The sequence below is a fragment of the Citrus sinensis genome, chromosome 2 (assembly GCF_022201045.2).
Source record: "Citrus sinensis cultivar Valencia sweet orange chromosome 2, DVS_A1.0, whole genome shotgun sequence".
Lineage (NCBI taxonomy): Eukaryota > Viridiplantae > Streptophyta > Magnoliopsida > Sapindales > Rutaceae > Citrus > Citrus sinensis.
The window spans coordinates 28,007,364-28,022,342 of record NC_068557.1 but is presented as its reverse complement, the minus strand read 5'-3'; the positions used below and the strand labels follow the sequence as shown (position 1 = coordinate 28,022,342).

The window sequence follows — 14,979 nt, the reverse complement described above, 5'->3', positions numbered from 1 at the left end:
CGAACAAATGGTTCTTAAGCAAACGCTTTAATGTACTTTAATTTTCTCGGTAATATTATATTTAAGAACTCAAACCTTCACATGCACCCTGATTGAAATGGAAACGCGAATAATGTACTTTAATTTTATTTTTAGTAATGATACAAAGATTCCAGTTCCAATTTTGAGGTAGAATCAGCTCCCGCCAGCCACCATCATCATCAGAGCATTCTTAACCATAAAATGAGACTGATCAATTAGACCGTCAAAAGGAAAAGGCGATTAAAGATGGTAAAATCATTCCCTATACAACACACTTATGGATGAGAAAAATCATATAAATATAAACAGATTATTGTTGAAACTCCACGTGCGTGACACTTTCATTTTTTGAATCACCTAGCTAGAGAACCTAGAAGCTAAGTATTCGATTAAATGTTGTAATAGTTGCTAGAAAAGTTTGCAAATCAGAACCTGCTCTTCCCCCTTTCACTTCAATGTTGGCGGCACTAGGAACTCAAAATTTCCCATGGATGGGAGAAAAGAATCATCAGGCCTACTTCAAGAACAAGGAGCCAAAGTAACATGTACAAAAGGCTCTAAAAGCAGTCACCAAGTCTCTCTTGATATTCATCCTCATACCTTATCCATAGAGTGAAGCATTGAGTTAGCCCAATTAACTGATTCTGGCGAATTTACATCAGTTTTCTGCTTCGTTGACCACATCTTTGTCATCCTTGGTCACTTCAGGAGTGCCTTCAGCTTTTGCAACCGTCTTCACTACCTCAGTAGCAGCAGGGTCTGAACTTGGATGATTCCCATCGACTGATTCTGAAGGCTCGGAAGGACAGCCTGATTCCGATGGATTAGAAGGAGTGCCTGATTCTGCTGGCTCGGAAGGAGTGCCTGATTCTGCTGGCTCGGAAGGAGTGCCTGATTCTGCTGGCTCGGAAGGAGTGCCTGATTCTGATGGCTCGGAAGGTTTCGAACTGGGGTTTTCATCTATTGATTTAGATAGTTCACCCGTAGTAGTTATGTTAGCATCTTCTGTGTTGGAGGATGAGGGAGAAGGCTCAGGAACATCTACATCACCATTACCACCCTGATCTTGCAGCTCACCATTCGGAATACTAACAGGTTCATCAGCACTCGATGGATTACTGGAATCCGGTCTCTCCCGCCATTCAACCCACGTAGGCGGTTTCTCAGTTGTACACGATCCAGTTTCCACAGAATCATTAGGCAGCTTCCCAACATCAGAATCTTCCGACTTTGATACTGGTACTGCAGCAGATGTTGCAGTATCATCCAAATCATCTTCACCGACAGTAACCTGATCATGACCTCCACCATTAGTAACACCAGTCTCCTCAATATTAGGTGATGGAGAAGCCAGTGATCCAGCAGCACGCTCATGGGAAACACGGTCATCCTCAAAAGCAAACCAATTCGAATTTGTAAAAAGCGATCCACTGAAATACAAATAAAAAAAACCTTCATTAACACAAATAAACATTTTAGCTGAAAGGAAGGTCAGATAAAGCTTTCGACCTACCTTTCTTGATCATCTCCCAGACGCAGAGAAGAAATAACAACTTCAGCAGATTCATCATCAAAGTAGACATCCTGCTAATTTTCTCCATAAGAAACTTCTCATATTCACAAAAATTTGCCCTTTCTCACAAATAAGCAAGTAGGGAGAAGTTAAAAAAAAAAGTAGAAAAAAAAAAAAGTAGCACAGCAGAAGTTGTGCATTTATGGTTTCAGAAAACATAAAAGGTAAGTTAACAAATATCCTCTTTTTCCTTTCACAACAAGTTTTTAATTGCAAACTTTTTAAATAAAGAATAAATATACATTTCTTGTACATCTACCAAATATCTAATGACGCTGATGCGCCAATAGGTCTTAAAAGAAAAACTACTGCTCAAACAATAATATGGTATCCACCAAACTTCTGCCATATCCTAAAAAACCACCACCCCCATTCTGGATTCATCTAGCTACATTGTGACTCATCTTAGATACATTCCTGAATAAGAAGATCCATACTGACTTTCACATGTTGCCGACATTAAGTTTCCTCACTCGTTAGAGGAAGTGAACGGTTGGCTCGAAGAGGGAAGAGATACGCTAGCTACTTGCTTTGTTAGAAAAGCTAAGCGACTAGTTTAGTGTTGAGAGGTAGCGAAGAGGACAGATAGGCTAAAGAGAGTTTAGTACTAGTTAGTGTTAGAGAGCTTTCTGGATGAGACCAGAGCAGACTGGATTGAGTTCCACTTCCATACTCTAGTTTACATAGGGCGAATGGCTGGCTTGTTTGTCTAGTCCTACCTCTTCCCCCTAAGCTCTTAGTTCCATCCATACACAAACATCCTCTTACACAGTGTTCTTTCTGCACTAAATATGAGACTGAAAATATTTGCTTATATTTGGATGGCTAATTGATGATGATTCAATGGAAGAGTTCAAAGCATTCAGGGCGATATGGAAAGCTAGAAGATCCTAACCCCCACACACCCACACAACACCCCCCAACCCCCCACCCCCGAAACCCCCACCCAAAATTCGATTCTTTCTTTGGGCTTTAGCTCAAGTATCCATGTGCCTCTCGCCTTCATGATCTGTGATGAGTAGAAGTGACGAGAATACTAATCATTTGTTTCTTCATTGTGAGGTTGCTCCTAGACCATGGGGAAAATTATGCAAAGAAGCAAATTTATCTTGGGCTATTCCATGTTCTTGTGAAGCTTTGTTAATGGAGAGCATTGATGCTTTTGGGAAAGGGATTGAGAAAGGGAGAAAAGCTAAGACTCTTTGGAGAAGTGCAGTTTCAGCTGGTTGATTTGGAATGAAAAAAAAAACAGTAGAATTTTCAAAGAGTCAAGAGGGGACAGTTATGAACTTATGATAGCTTCCAGGATAGAGTCCACCTTACCTTCGCTTTGGGTGTCGGTGACAGGATTTCCAGGACAATTCATTTTTCTTCATTCATCTTAATAGGATGGCAGTTTTAAGTATTTAGAGTGTATTCTGCTCATTTTTGTATAAGGTTAGGCAGTCTCTTTTGGCTTAATTCAGACTTTTGGGGATTGATACTGTTTTGCATAGCTTTGATTGATTTTTGATGGATACATGGTCCACTACTAGTATGCATTTTGTCCATTATTTGGCAATACATATATTCGTAGTGTCTTTATCAAAACAAAAAAATAATAATAAAAATAAGAAAAGATAATGAAGTAAGGATCAATAAAACATTATTTGAGGTAAAGAGATTGGTTTAGTTAAGAGAAAGGAACAGGTAGAGCCCTGCTCCAATTTCTAGCAAGTTAGTCCCTTCAGGATTGAAAAATTAAGCATAAAATATATATACAAGACGTACCTCATCATCTCGTTCAAGTGAGCCTTGTGCCTGAAAACCATAAGCAAGCAATTAATAACTACTGCCAGGTTGACAAAGTGGCTTAATGAAATGGGATATTCCCAAACATTGCAGAAAGAATTATGCAAGTTAGCAAAAAAGTAACATAAACAAAAGAAAATGAAGTGACCTTGACAGTAGAAAAATCCGTAAGAATCAAATTGTATATTAGCCAATGCTATAATGTTTTATTAAGAACCAGAAAAAAAAATAACATCACAGCTGGCAGGGAAGCACAGATACACCTAGCACATTAAGGGATTTACTACTGAACAGATTAAATTTCAAGTTTTATGTTTGACGTTCCGATTCAAAGTTTTCAAGTTGGGATTACAACACTTGTGGAGCTCTAAGTTGGAAATTCAATCTTAATATAGGATTTTTCAATTTGGAAAAAAAAGGATAGTAGCATACAATTGACCTAGCACAGATACACCTAGCACATTAAGGGATTTACTACTGAACAGATTAAATTTCAAGTTTTATGTTTGACGTTCCGATTCAAAGTTTTCAAGTTGGGATTACAACACTTGTGGAGCTCTAAGTTGGAAATTCAATCTTAATATAGGATTTTTCAATTTGGAAAAAAAAGGATAGTAGCATACAATTGCCCCCCCCCCCCCCCCCCCAAAATAAGAAAGTAATCAATTGGACGGAATTTTTTGAGAAAAACTTAAAAGGCACCTCATCAACGTCATCATTGCTGTAAATGCCATATCGGAAGGCCTGACTCAAGTTATTTGCCAGTGCTGCAACATCATAATCTCTATTTTGGTAATCATCATCGTCGCTATCTCTACCTCGGTCATGTAGAGCCGTTGGTCTCCTGCCACAACAAATAAAATGATGAATATATATTCACACATAACATCAAGTCACAATTACTAAACTCAAAAAAAAAAAAAAAAAGCCACCAGCAGCTTCCAAAACCTTGCAGGTCAAAATTGTTAATAACAAGTAATATGCATAAATCATCCAAAAATGCATGAATTACACAGTTAACAGTTATATAATAACAGATTTTAGATCTAATAAATAATCATGCTTCACCAAGCAACAATTTCCCAGGATGCACAAAAGAGAACAATAGATAGATCAGGCATCCTAATGTATCATATCACCATTAAGCTAGGGTAATAACACATTAAAATGATCCACATCTATTTGACCCTCCCGATTATGAGGATCAGATAATATAAATAGTCCATAACAAAACCCACAGACAATATTCCAAAGCCAACTTAAGTAACATGAAGCAACAAGCCAAAGCATATCCTGAAACAGAGTTTGAATACTGAGACATTAAAACATCACTGAAACACAATACTATAGTAGAGCATCATATGATTCCATTTTAATCATAATCAAACAACACAATGAAAATTCCAAACATAGATCCAAGCATGTGATGGCTGGTAATATACAAAATATCTGAAGACAGCAATCATTAAATTTGTATGTTGAAATAATCCAAAATACGAAGCATAAACTTTAAAACAGCTATATATACTTCAGCTTCATAAAAGCAGAAATGATGACAGTTGGTCTGCATTACTATGATGTGAGAGCAACAGAACATTGCATGAAAATAAGGAACCTACCCACAAGCCCACTGATATATGTTTTCCAGTGTGTTACGCTTTGATAGAACATTTATTTGCCAATCATTCCATTCACTGTTCTCCTGTGGAAGCAAAATTCACATTCGGAAACAACTGTCAACAATATTTGGGAACTCTACAAGGTTTTGCTATCACTTTAAGCAAGCTTAAAGAGCAGAGCAGAGGGACAGTACTAACTCCTAACTTTGACAACCCACAAGCAAGAAAGCATTTCAAGAATAAGCAATCTTGCCACTCACTGTAACTAATAAGAAGAATACTCAAGATTCAGTAATAACCTGCAAATATGCGTGAATTTCACTGTTGTTATTTCCAAGCTGAATAAGTTTGTTAGATATACGTGTTAAGTGTCCAATATTTCCAATCCTGGGCGGCAATCTACCCTCAGCAGGGACTGTTGGCTGTGGAAGAATGGAATAAACTAATTCTGATCAGGGTATCCAAAGTATACAGCATAAAAGTAACAAGTACATGATAGGAAAGATAAAAGTAAAAATACAAAGAAAAACAAAAAGCATACTAAGAAACAATCCAATAATTAAATGATAGTAACTTAAAGATGAGTGGGCAATTACCTTATTTGAATCTTTCAAGGTGAAGTTCTTTTCAGCCTCAAGTATTTTCCCAACCAGATTGCATTCATGAAGAAGGTGTTCAATAAGGGGTGCATTTTTGCACTCCAAACATGATAAGATAATATTCTCGACATGATGATGCAAAAAATTATTGTACGGGTACCTACACTCACAATTAAACCAAACAATGAGCCCTGGGTCCAAACAACCTTGATTGCACAGCAGAGTTCTAAAGTTTAGACCTTAAAATCTGAACTTACTCAAAGAACAAATCCAATATCCTTCTCACTGCTCCATGACGAATTAATTCCTTCTCAGCTGCTTCACTACCAACTGTCAATAACACTGAAATGAACTCGACAATCTGAAAACATCCAAATTCAAGCAATAGTCAGTACCGAGAAGCAAGTTACTTATCAGCATACAGTCGAAAATATTTCATTGGTGACATAACTGGTTTGCCTATTTGAGCACATTTTTAATAACAAAATTACGATAATCAGTCATACTAGGAGAAAAAATAAATATATAAATCCTCACAGGACACTAAGCACTAGAAGAGTCTTTTGAAAATTACCTTCAGGCGATGTTTTCCGAGGGGTGGCTGTAACTTGCCGTATGTAGTTAATAAAGAACTCTCCTCAGACGACACATCCAGAAGTTTTAGCAAATCACCTGCAGATGTGAAAGTTGGCCCCAGAACTTGTTAATTATCTCAAAATATCTATATATATATATAAAGCTAGGACTTAAGGAGGTGATGTGGCATCACCATTTTGTTTCTTTGTATATTCTCTATTATCTAATAAATAGAGATTTTTTTTTTAGATTTGCCTTTTCATCTTCTCATAATTAATTTGATTGTATTTAACTCATTTAATAAATAGATATTCTAATACAAACTTAAAATAAAAAAAAATTAATACTAATTTTTTTTTAAAGCCGCACGAAGTGCGGTTCTATTTCCTAGTTCAAATATATAACCAGTCCAAGTCCAAAAACACATTAACATAATATATTTAACAATCAGAAAAGATGCTAGGTTAGGACCATCCTGCTCATAAATATTTATTCAGAGAAAAAGAAAGAAATTAAGAAAACAAACATCAATCTGTCAACAGCATCACATCAATTGCAAGCCATACAAACATTTCTTAAAATATATCATGCAATATCCTTCTTGCAAAAGGAGCATCCCTCATATATGATCGGGACAACAATTGTGAAACTGTTTAACAGAGTTCAACCTTACCTAGTCTACCTAGCATTCCCTCAACTGTCTCGGGATTGACAGTAACTGTGGACCCATGAGTCAGCTGGCGGTTGAACATGTAATATGTTCCCAATGTTAGCCTCTTAGGGTCTAACAAAGATATGCAGATAGACAATGAGTTAACCAGAACAGATTTCGGGCGAGAATTTTCCAAGGCATGACGAAATAACCTCCCTATAAAACTGCATGAAAGCACAAGAAAAAGCAAATAGTAAATAATAAATATCAAGGATGTAAGACATAATAAAAGCAGTTAAGCAAGCAACCACAGAAGAAAAAAGAAAGAATACTTTGGGCTAGAAATTTTAGCAGCAAGAGCCGGGGGGGCAGATCGTGTTATAGAACACAGTGTTTCAGCTGCATTTGCATGCACCTCTGGAGAATCCTGAAAAAGAAATATATACATAGATTATATGAACATTAGCTCACAGTGTGATAACCAAAAAAGGCCAGATTATGCAAATAGCATGTAAACTTTTACAAATGCTAGCAGCGAGAAGGAAGGATACTATCAAAGGCAATAAACATTGAATATCATCTAGATATTCTTTGAATTGTGATATCATATATCTAATGTTGAATATTTCCAAAAGTCTCCAATATGAGGACCATGCAAACATAAATGTATTACAACAATATAAATAAATAAGGGAGTGATAACTCCCATTGTAAAAGAGCTGTATCATCAGAAACATAAATACGCATGAATCCTTCCATAAGAAAGAAAGCGTGAAGGAAGGAAATTAAGACTGCAGAGTTTCTCTCCAGCCATCCAATAAATTTGACAATTCATGACCATAAATAATCAAAATAACCAATAAAATAATGAATGACTGAATTACTAAAAACATTTAAAGGATCTTACTGAAGAGCTGAACTTGTCCACAATCATCTCCAGCACATTTGTATCCTCTATCCATTGCATTGATTCAGTAAAGTTTGTGTACATGTGCTCATCAGCACCAATAAGACGTATTAAAACCTTTTTGGCAAGAAATGGCATTCAAATGTTATACACTACAAACTTAAGACAGCTGTAACTAAAAGTAACAATGAATAACCTTTAGCAAAAAGTTTATATACCAGAAGCAACAAACAAAGATGAAAGACAACCAACCTCCATGATGGACGTAATACCAATCAAGTCAACTAATCGTGCCATAATTTCTTGATGAGCCTGAAATTACAGTGCAAAAACAGCAGATCAGCTCTCTACACATCAGAATGGAACAAAAATGTGCCAACTCATTGAAGGCAAGAAACAGCTTTATACCATATATGAAGCATAAAGTGCAGTGATCAGCATCTCCAGCCAAATGAAGAGAAAAAGCATTTGCCATCATTATTGAAAGTACAAAAACTTGACAGAAACGCATTTCAGATCAATTGGTATGGGCCAGTTCAAGTAATGTACTCAAACAGACAATTCAATGGTATTCTTAAAATACACCATCCATAAACTCAGCCCCAAATTTCTTACAACTTACCTAGGGGAAAAAGAAAATCAAAACAAAAACAAACAAGCTCTTTCCTAATTTGTATTATTGCAATACCCTCGAAACATAAACATTAAGATTGCCCAAAAGATTAGAAATATTACAATCTGATGGCAATCAAAGGCAACTTTGTATCTCTTAAATGTATGCAACACTACTAATTCATATTCATATAAAAAGACAACCATCAGTGCAACATATTCCCAATACACCTGGTCCAACCTCCCAAAGTAAAAGTAATTCTAACTTCACATAGGACGAATATCCCTAAATAAGCAACAGCCAGTAGTCATATTCTCATGTCTAAATAAGAACGCATTTTTCACTAACTTATCTTATCGGAATTGTTTAGTTTCAGTTCAGATAAAGATCACAATGCTAACAACTTGCTTCAGTTCCCATAGATTTACATTTCTTATTGTTTAGCTGGAAAAAAAAAAAAAACAAGGATTTCAACCTTCAACCAAAGGAAACCAATTCAATATGAATTTGTCATCAAATAATCAGGACACATCCAGAACTACTGCAATCCCACATTTCTCATGATTGCTGAACTCAAAGACCGCAAAACTCAGGCAGAGAGGATAGATAGTAGCTCTATTTGCAGACTGCGATATTCCATTGCCCTCCATCACACTCTTTTATAACAAAAAGAGGTGAGGGGCATGCAGCTACAGCAATTAACAGGGTTTTGGAATGGAACACTCAAACTAGTCAATCAAATTAAAGAGAGAACAAAGATAGATCACCGCCTAGAACGGGAAAAAAAAAAGAACAAAAAAAGTATTTACTAAACTCTACAGAGTGCAAAAATGAGTGAATTATAAAAGTTAAATCTGCATCCTTTAAAGGTATATTTCATTGATATGCATCAGAAGGACTTTATACCATGTTGTTTGTACACAGATATTTCACAATTCACAAATTAAGCAGAAAGAGATATAAAATCAAATAAATTGGAAACCTTAACTTACTTTAATATAATGCATTAAAGGAACCGTCTTCCGCAATAATAGGCAAATAACAACCTAGGAAAAAGAAATTAAGGCAACATGAGACAAATAGGATTATAACTTAATACACAGATAACCTGAAACGAAAGGTATAAGAATTACATTTACTTTCACTTGATATGCTATTATCTTAAGAGTTCAATATGATATACCTTGCTGAAGTACCCAGCCAACAACGTGCTATGGGAGTCTTTCGGTTCCAAAAAGGAAAATAACAAATTCATCAACTGACAAGAAAACAACAAATTACCAGACAGTTCAGTCACTTAACCTTTAAAACATAAAATAAAGTGACACAAGACAGACTTTTTACCTCTTCATCCTCTACCAGCGTCTTAAGGATAATATCAACTTCACAAGTAAAAATCTCACATGCAACAAAAGGAAACCTATTTGAACAACAAAAAAAGCAATATCAACAGTAATCCAACCTGGTATACCAGAAAATGTGGAAACAAGATTTACGAGTTCATCCATCAAACCTACTTGAAAGTTCTCCTCTTCTCCGCATCCTCAGGAGCTTCAACCACAATATATTGAATAAGTTGTTCAACCTGAGCCCTTTCTCGTAAACTGAAAGACAGAAATAAGGATCAACTAATGAAGGATATAATCTAGAAGAGGAATCTGTAGGCTGAAGCAAATATCAACTGAACACAATTATCACCTTAGCCAATAAAATAAAAGATAAAAACTGCTGAGAAGTGCAGGCAATAAACGAAAGAATCAGCAAGAGTAAAATGTCCAAAAACTAAACATATATTAAGAAGATCTTTAAAAAAAAAAAAGTTTTCTTACAAATTGATAAGACGACCGTTCAAAGCTTTGCATTCTTGAATTATATCATCCTCGTCAAGAAGCTCCTCCAACGTAAAATTTTCCTTATCCAAAATTGTCTCCACCTGCAATTAGATGAAATAAAAACACAAAAAAAAAAAATGTTCAAACTTATCTTATGTCCATATATTTGTCAACTTGTCAAGACAGAAAAATAGAAAAGTGATAAAGATGACATTGACAATCCAATGGTGAGTGTTCAAATCATCCTCTGCCATCCAGAGGTTGAAGAACAACAATTGAACTTGTAAGTACATCACAACTGCTTCCAACTTAATGAGACAAAGACAGGAAACAGTCTTTTATGGCTCATAAGTGAATAGGAAATGGTACATTTAAATTGTCAAATTATACAATAAAACCAACCATTTAAGAAGCCATAATAATGTAGCAAGAAACTATAATTGTATTAGAACATCTATTTTGCAAGAACAAGGATTTTCAAAGAAGAAAAGATATTGCTAATTTAATTTCTTTTAGGAAGAATTCTAACAACAAACAGTCCTAAATTAAGTTTGAATTAGACAACACAGAAGTCAAACCTCAAGGCAACAAAATATCTCCTCCCTTCATTGTTCTACTGAAATACAGAGGCTAATAATGTTCTCAGACTCAAAAGGCTTAAGGAAATGGATTAAGAAATAGCAAGCAAGACCTAGCTCATATATCTTACTAATTTCTTAATCTAATTAATGGGAAAAAATACACGGAAGTACAACAAAAATTAATAGATGCTCGTCACAGAAGCAAAATCCAGCAAAAATGATGATCGAATGCTCAGCGGTCACAATTATTAATCGTAAAACCACCTCAGATTTCAATTCCTCCTTCATCAGTGGCCTATACAATTTTGACTCTGTAGACCTCACTTTATAAAGATACAAAGGTTTACAAGCCGTCATTAAAGACAATGCAAGATATATAGTGTACTATTATCATACCAAGAAGATTTGCATTTCAGCATTCTGATTGTACAATAGATAAAAGCAACTTAAAAGAATACCAGGAAAACACTATCAGTAAAGTCAAATAGCATACATCCCATGACTCTTTTTTTTTTTTTAATAGGAAACAAAGAACATCCCACCACTCCTATATCTCCAATCATATCACAATTCATTATATTTCTTCCTATCTCCTACTGTAATCCAATAAATCATTTCACAGAATCCTATTTTGCCCTCTCAACTTAAAGCTAGCAGCGTTTATTTCGCAGACTGCTAGAATGCTAGAATAATGGCTTCTAGAATCACATCCAATAAGTCAAATGTAAATTTATTCTATAACGAAACCCAAACCTAAGGAGTCTTTCAATTCAAAATGAGAGTAGGTTACACTAATCCACAAAATCTTCAGTTCTATGCTTCTTTGAATATCGCAAATGTGCATAATTCATTCAAATATCCTCAATTTCCTCAGCAACTAAACATCAAAGAGAAAATAACAGATAGCATAAAATGCAATACTATTATCCGATTAAAATAATGAAATCCAATATGCAAATGATGTTCTCCCGTATATGTATAAACAAAACCAAATGCCTACACAGATCAAGATTCAAAAAGTGAAACAGCAAAAAAAAAAAAAAAACTCACTGGAGACGCAGTGGACAATCCCGCCATACGCCAAAACATCTTCGCAAATCAACAACGAAACCGTCACCGTATTCAGATCTGAGAACCTCGAAACCCTAATCGACGATTCGCCAATCGCCAAAACAAGACAAGAGAAAACGATCCAATCACGCCGCAAGAAAACCAAACCCTAGAAGCCGAATCAGAAAGAATCGAAATTCGAAAAAGGTATAGAGTTTCAGATCGAATCGAAATCTTAATTGCATGAACTAAAGAAAGAAGAAGAAAGAGAGAGAGAGGAATGCAAAAGCACCTGCAATCGCGGGAGGGAGCGAGAGAAATAAAGAGAGTATAATAATTATATCTCTAAAATAAAATTTGGATGTTATTTTTTTTTATATAATTTTATGCATTGCTAAATTGTTAATCTTTTTTTTTTTCTCAAATTTGTTCTGATAAATGGGATATATGTGGTCATGTGCTTATCATCAAATTGGAAATCATGGAACTATATTTGTTGACCCTCTAAAGTTGGAGGAATTATGTCCACTTGCTAAGGGGAGGCCATTTAATGTGACGCTTTCTCTTTTAATCTCTATCTCATGTAAGCATTTTTTTTTTCTTTTTAACAACTTAATGCATTTTGTGGGAAAGGCCTAATGATGTAAGATAGTGTTTTGGGTAAATACAAATGCACTTTGAATCAATGGCTATAGTGCCATGTTGGTATTTTAGGATGCAGGAGAAAGTTGCGACAACATTCTTAATAACTGGTATTTTAAACCTAATATTACGATATTTTTATTACTGAGTTTATGTTTCAGTATTATAAGTCTTGTTTCATATTCTAGTTACAAATATGTTGTTTTATGATTCAAAATAGTTGGGTAATTCATATGTTTCATAAAAGAGATGGATAAAATTAAATTTTTGATAAGTGATCATTTAAATTTCTTTATTTTTGGTGTATGTAATAGGTACCAACAATTTGCAAAGTCACCCAAAAGCAAAGTAACATAACGCCAAGTTACAAACAAAAAACCCTAAGCTTCTCCGCCGTCACACGCACTAACAACACCCACTACTAGTTCGATACACTCTCGACACTGATTTGAAGGACGTCGGCCGCATGATTCCAGCGAGAGCAAGCTATTTTCTTCCCTGAGTCCATTGAGCCACTTCACAATCATTAGTTCCAGCCAAACAATTGCACTATCACAACCTTCAATATCGTCACCCGTACTTCTCCTGGTTCCCATTGTTGACGGCTCCATAATCACAACTTTTCAACAAGTGCAACAATGTTGGTGAAGGATCAGACTGTATTTGATTTCAGAAACTTCGTCATTTCAATTAATTGTGGTTTTATTTGAATAATTAATTTCGGTGTTATATTAATGTATTATTGTAACTTTATTTGAACAATTAATCTTAGTGTGTTATATTTTGAAACTTTAAACTATTATTTTAGTTTTATTTAAACAATTAATTTGTTTAAATTTTATTCAATTTTAAATTTAATTGATAGTAAAATTATTTTTATATTAGATTTTTTTTTTTAATTTCATTAGTTCATGGATTAGGGAGAACTAAAAATTTTAAATTCGGAAATTAATGCGCAAAATGGTGGATTGGACATGGATTAAGTTAAATTCGCATCCGATCCGCAGACGTATGGATTAGATATGGATTGAGTTAAATCTACATCCGATCCACAGATGTATGGATTGGATTGGATTGAAAAATTATAATCTGCAAAATTATGGATCGGATATGGATTGATGTCTAATCCGTAAAATCCAATCCGCGAACACCATATACTAATTGAATTCTCGGTTTGATTTGCTTACTTAATTATTTTGTAAGATTTTGAAATTTTTTTTGAAAAATGATATCTTAATTGGGTAATTCATAATTTAAGAACCTAATGTAAAACAAAGGAAAAAAAAATTGATTGATTATACATTTATAAATTTTCAACATGAGACAATATTACTTGGATTGTAAAACTAATGTAGATAAAACCTAAAACTATTGAATCTAATTAAAGCGAGATTTATAATTTTGAATTTAAAACATTACTTTAATCAAACGCCAAGAAACCTAAAGTCAACTCAATGAACACGTGTTTGGGCCAAATTAACTTAACTTTTAGATTAGCAATTCTAAATGACCTTATATTTTAAAATATTGTTGTCTTGGAAATAAGCATAGTTTATGGGTAACGTTAGAGTCATGGATTATGTGTACAAACGGGCTGGATTCAATAATACCTTTAAATGTAAACGCCAAATAGTCCACATGACTCCTCTATCTCTTATGTCACTGATATTTTTTCCTCATTCATGATGATGACTTAGGCTTTTACTAGGACATGGAATATATTATGATTCAAATATTATTTCCTTTTAACCTCAAATTAAATAAATGAATTGTCTAACCATAACTAAGGGCTAGTTTGGTAATGTTATTATTTTTAAAATAATTGTTGTTAATTGTATTGTATAAATTATCAGTTGCGAAGAGAATCAGTTCAACATTTAATAACATTTGTGGTTTAAAAGCATATTATTAAACTGTTGAAATAATGTAAATAATTGAATGATTATAATGTTGAATAAAATTTATTTTCACATTTTTAAATATACATATAAAAAAATTTTATTGTGCATATATAATAATTGATAACTAAAATAAAAAAAATTTATATTAGGATGGGGTTATTTAACCCTACCAAGTTTCTCTCAACCCCCATTTTAAAAAATAAATTGATTATTAAAATGCAAAATTTAAAAATATCAAAGCTATTACTAATCTCCTCCACTCTCTATCTCACAATTGCGTATTCTCTCTCAATCCTCACATTCTGCATACTGAGCACTCAATTTCACTCTCTTTTGAACTCTTTTTTTTTTTTTTTTTGCCTTTCTTAGTATTTTATGTTACATACATATAAGAAAATTTTTTCTTGATATTCATTAGCTTTCATGTTTGGTAAAAATTAATTTCTTGATATTTATTAACTTTCATAACTGATAAAAATTTGTTGATATTCACTGTTAGTTTGTAATGTCAATTATTTGTAGTTAAAAGAAAATATATGAATGAATTGATGAGAATTTCTGAAAGTGAGAAGAGAAAGAGAAGAAAGGGTTAATTAAGTAATTTTTTTTTCAAAATTTATTT

General features: G+C 34.0%; 1 protein-coding gene across 3 annotated transcripts; it reads right to left on the bottom strand.

Moving 5' to 3' along the window:
• Positions 1-236: 236 nt before the first annotated feature.
• LOC102629725 (uncharacterized) lies at positions 237-12,272 on the bottom strand. 3 transcript variants are annotated; one of them, XM_052435613.1, is made up of 21 exons: positions 12,107-12,272; positions 11,815-11,983; positions 10,181-10,284; positions 9,869-9,955; positions 9,696-9,771; positions 9,535-9,609; positions 9,344-9,397; positions 8,147-8,179; positions 7,991-8,050; positions 7,739-7,855; positions 7,164-7,258; positions 6,853-7,055; positions 6,178-6,275; positions 5,861-5,964; positions 5,601-5,763; positions 5,304-5,426; positions 5,005-5,087; positions 4,088-4,229; positions 3,365-3,394; positions 1,535-1,605; positions 237-1,451 (listed from the first exon to the last, which is right to left on the bottom strand). In XM_052435613.1, exons 2-21 carry the CDS (start codon positions 11,851-11,853, stop codon positions 680-682), a joined length of 2,529 nt encoding a protein of 842 aa, XP_052291573.1. In that variant the 5' UTR covers positions 11,854-11,983; positions 12,107-12,272; the 3' UTR covers positions 237-679. The 3 variants fall into 3 exon arrangements, with proteins under 3 accessions (XP_052291573.1, XP_006468292.2, XP_052291574.1); XM_006468229.4 differs by lacking the exon at positions 8,147-8,179; XM_052435614.1 differs by lacking the exon at positions 12,107-12,272 and having other exon boundaries at positions 11,815-12,100.
• Between the last annotated feature and the right edge of the window lie 2,707 nt (positions 12,273-14,979).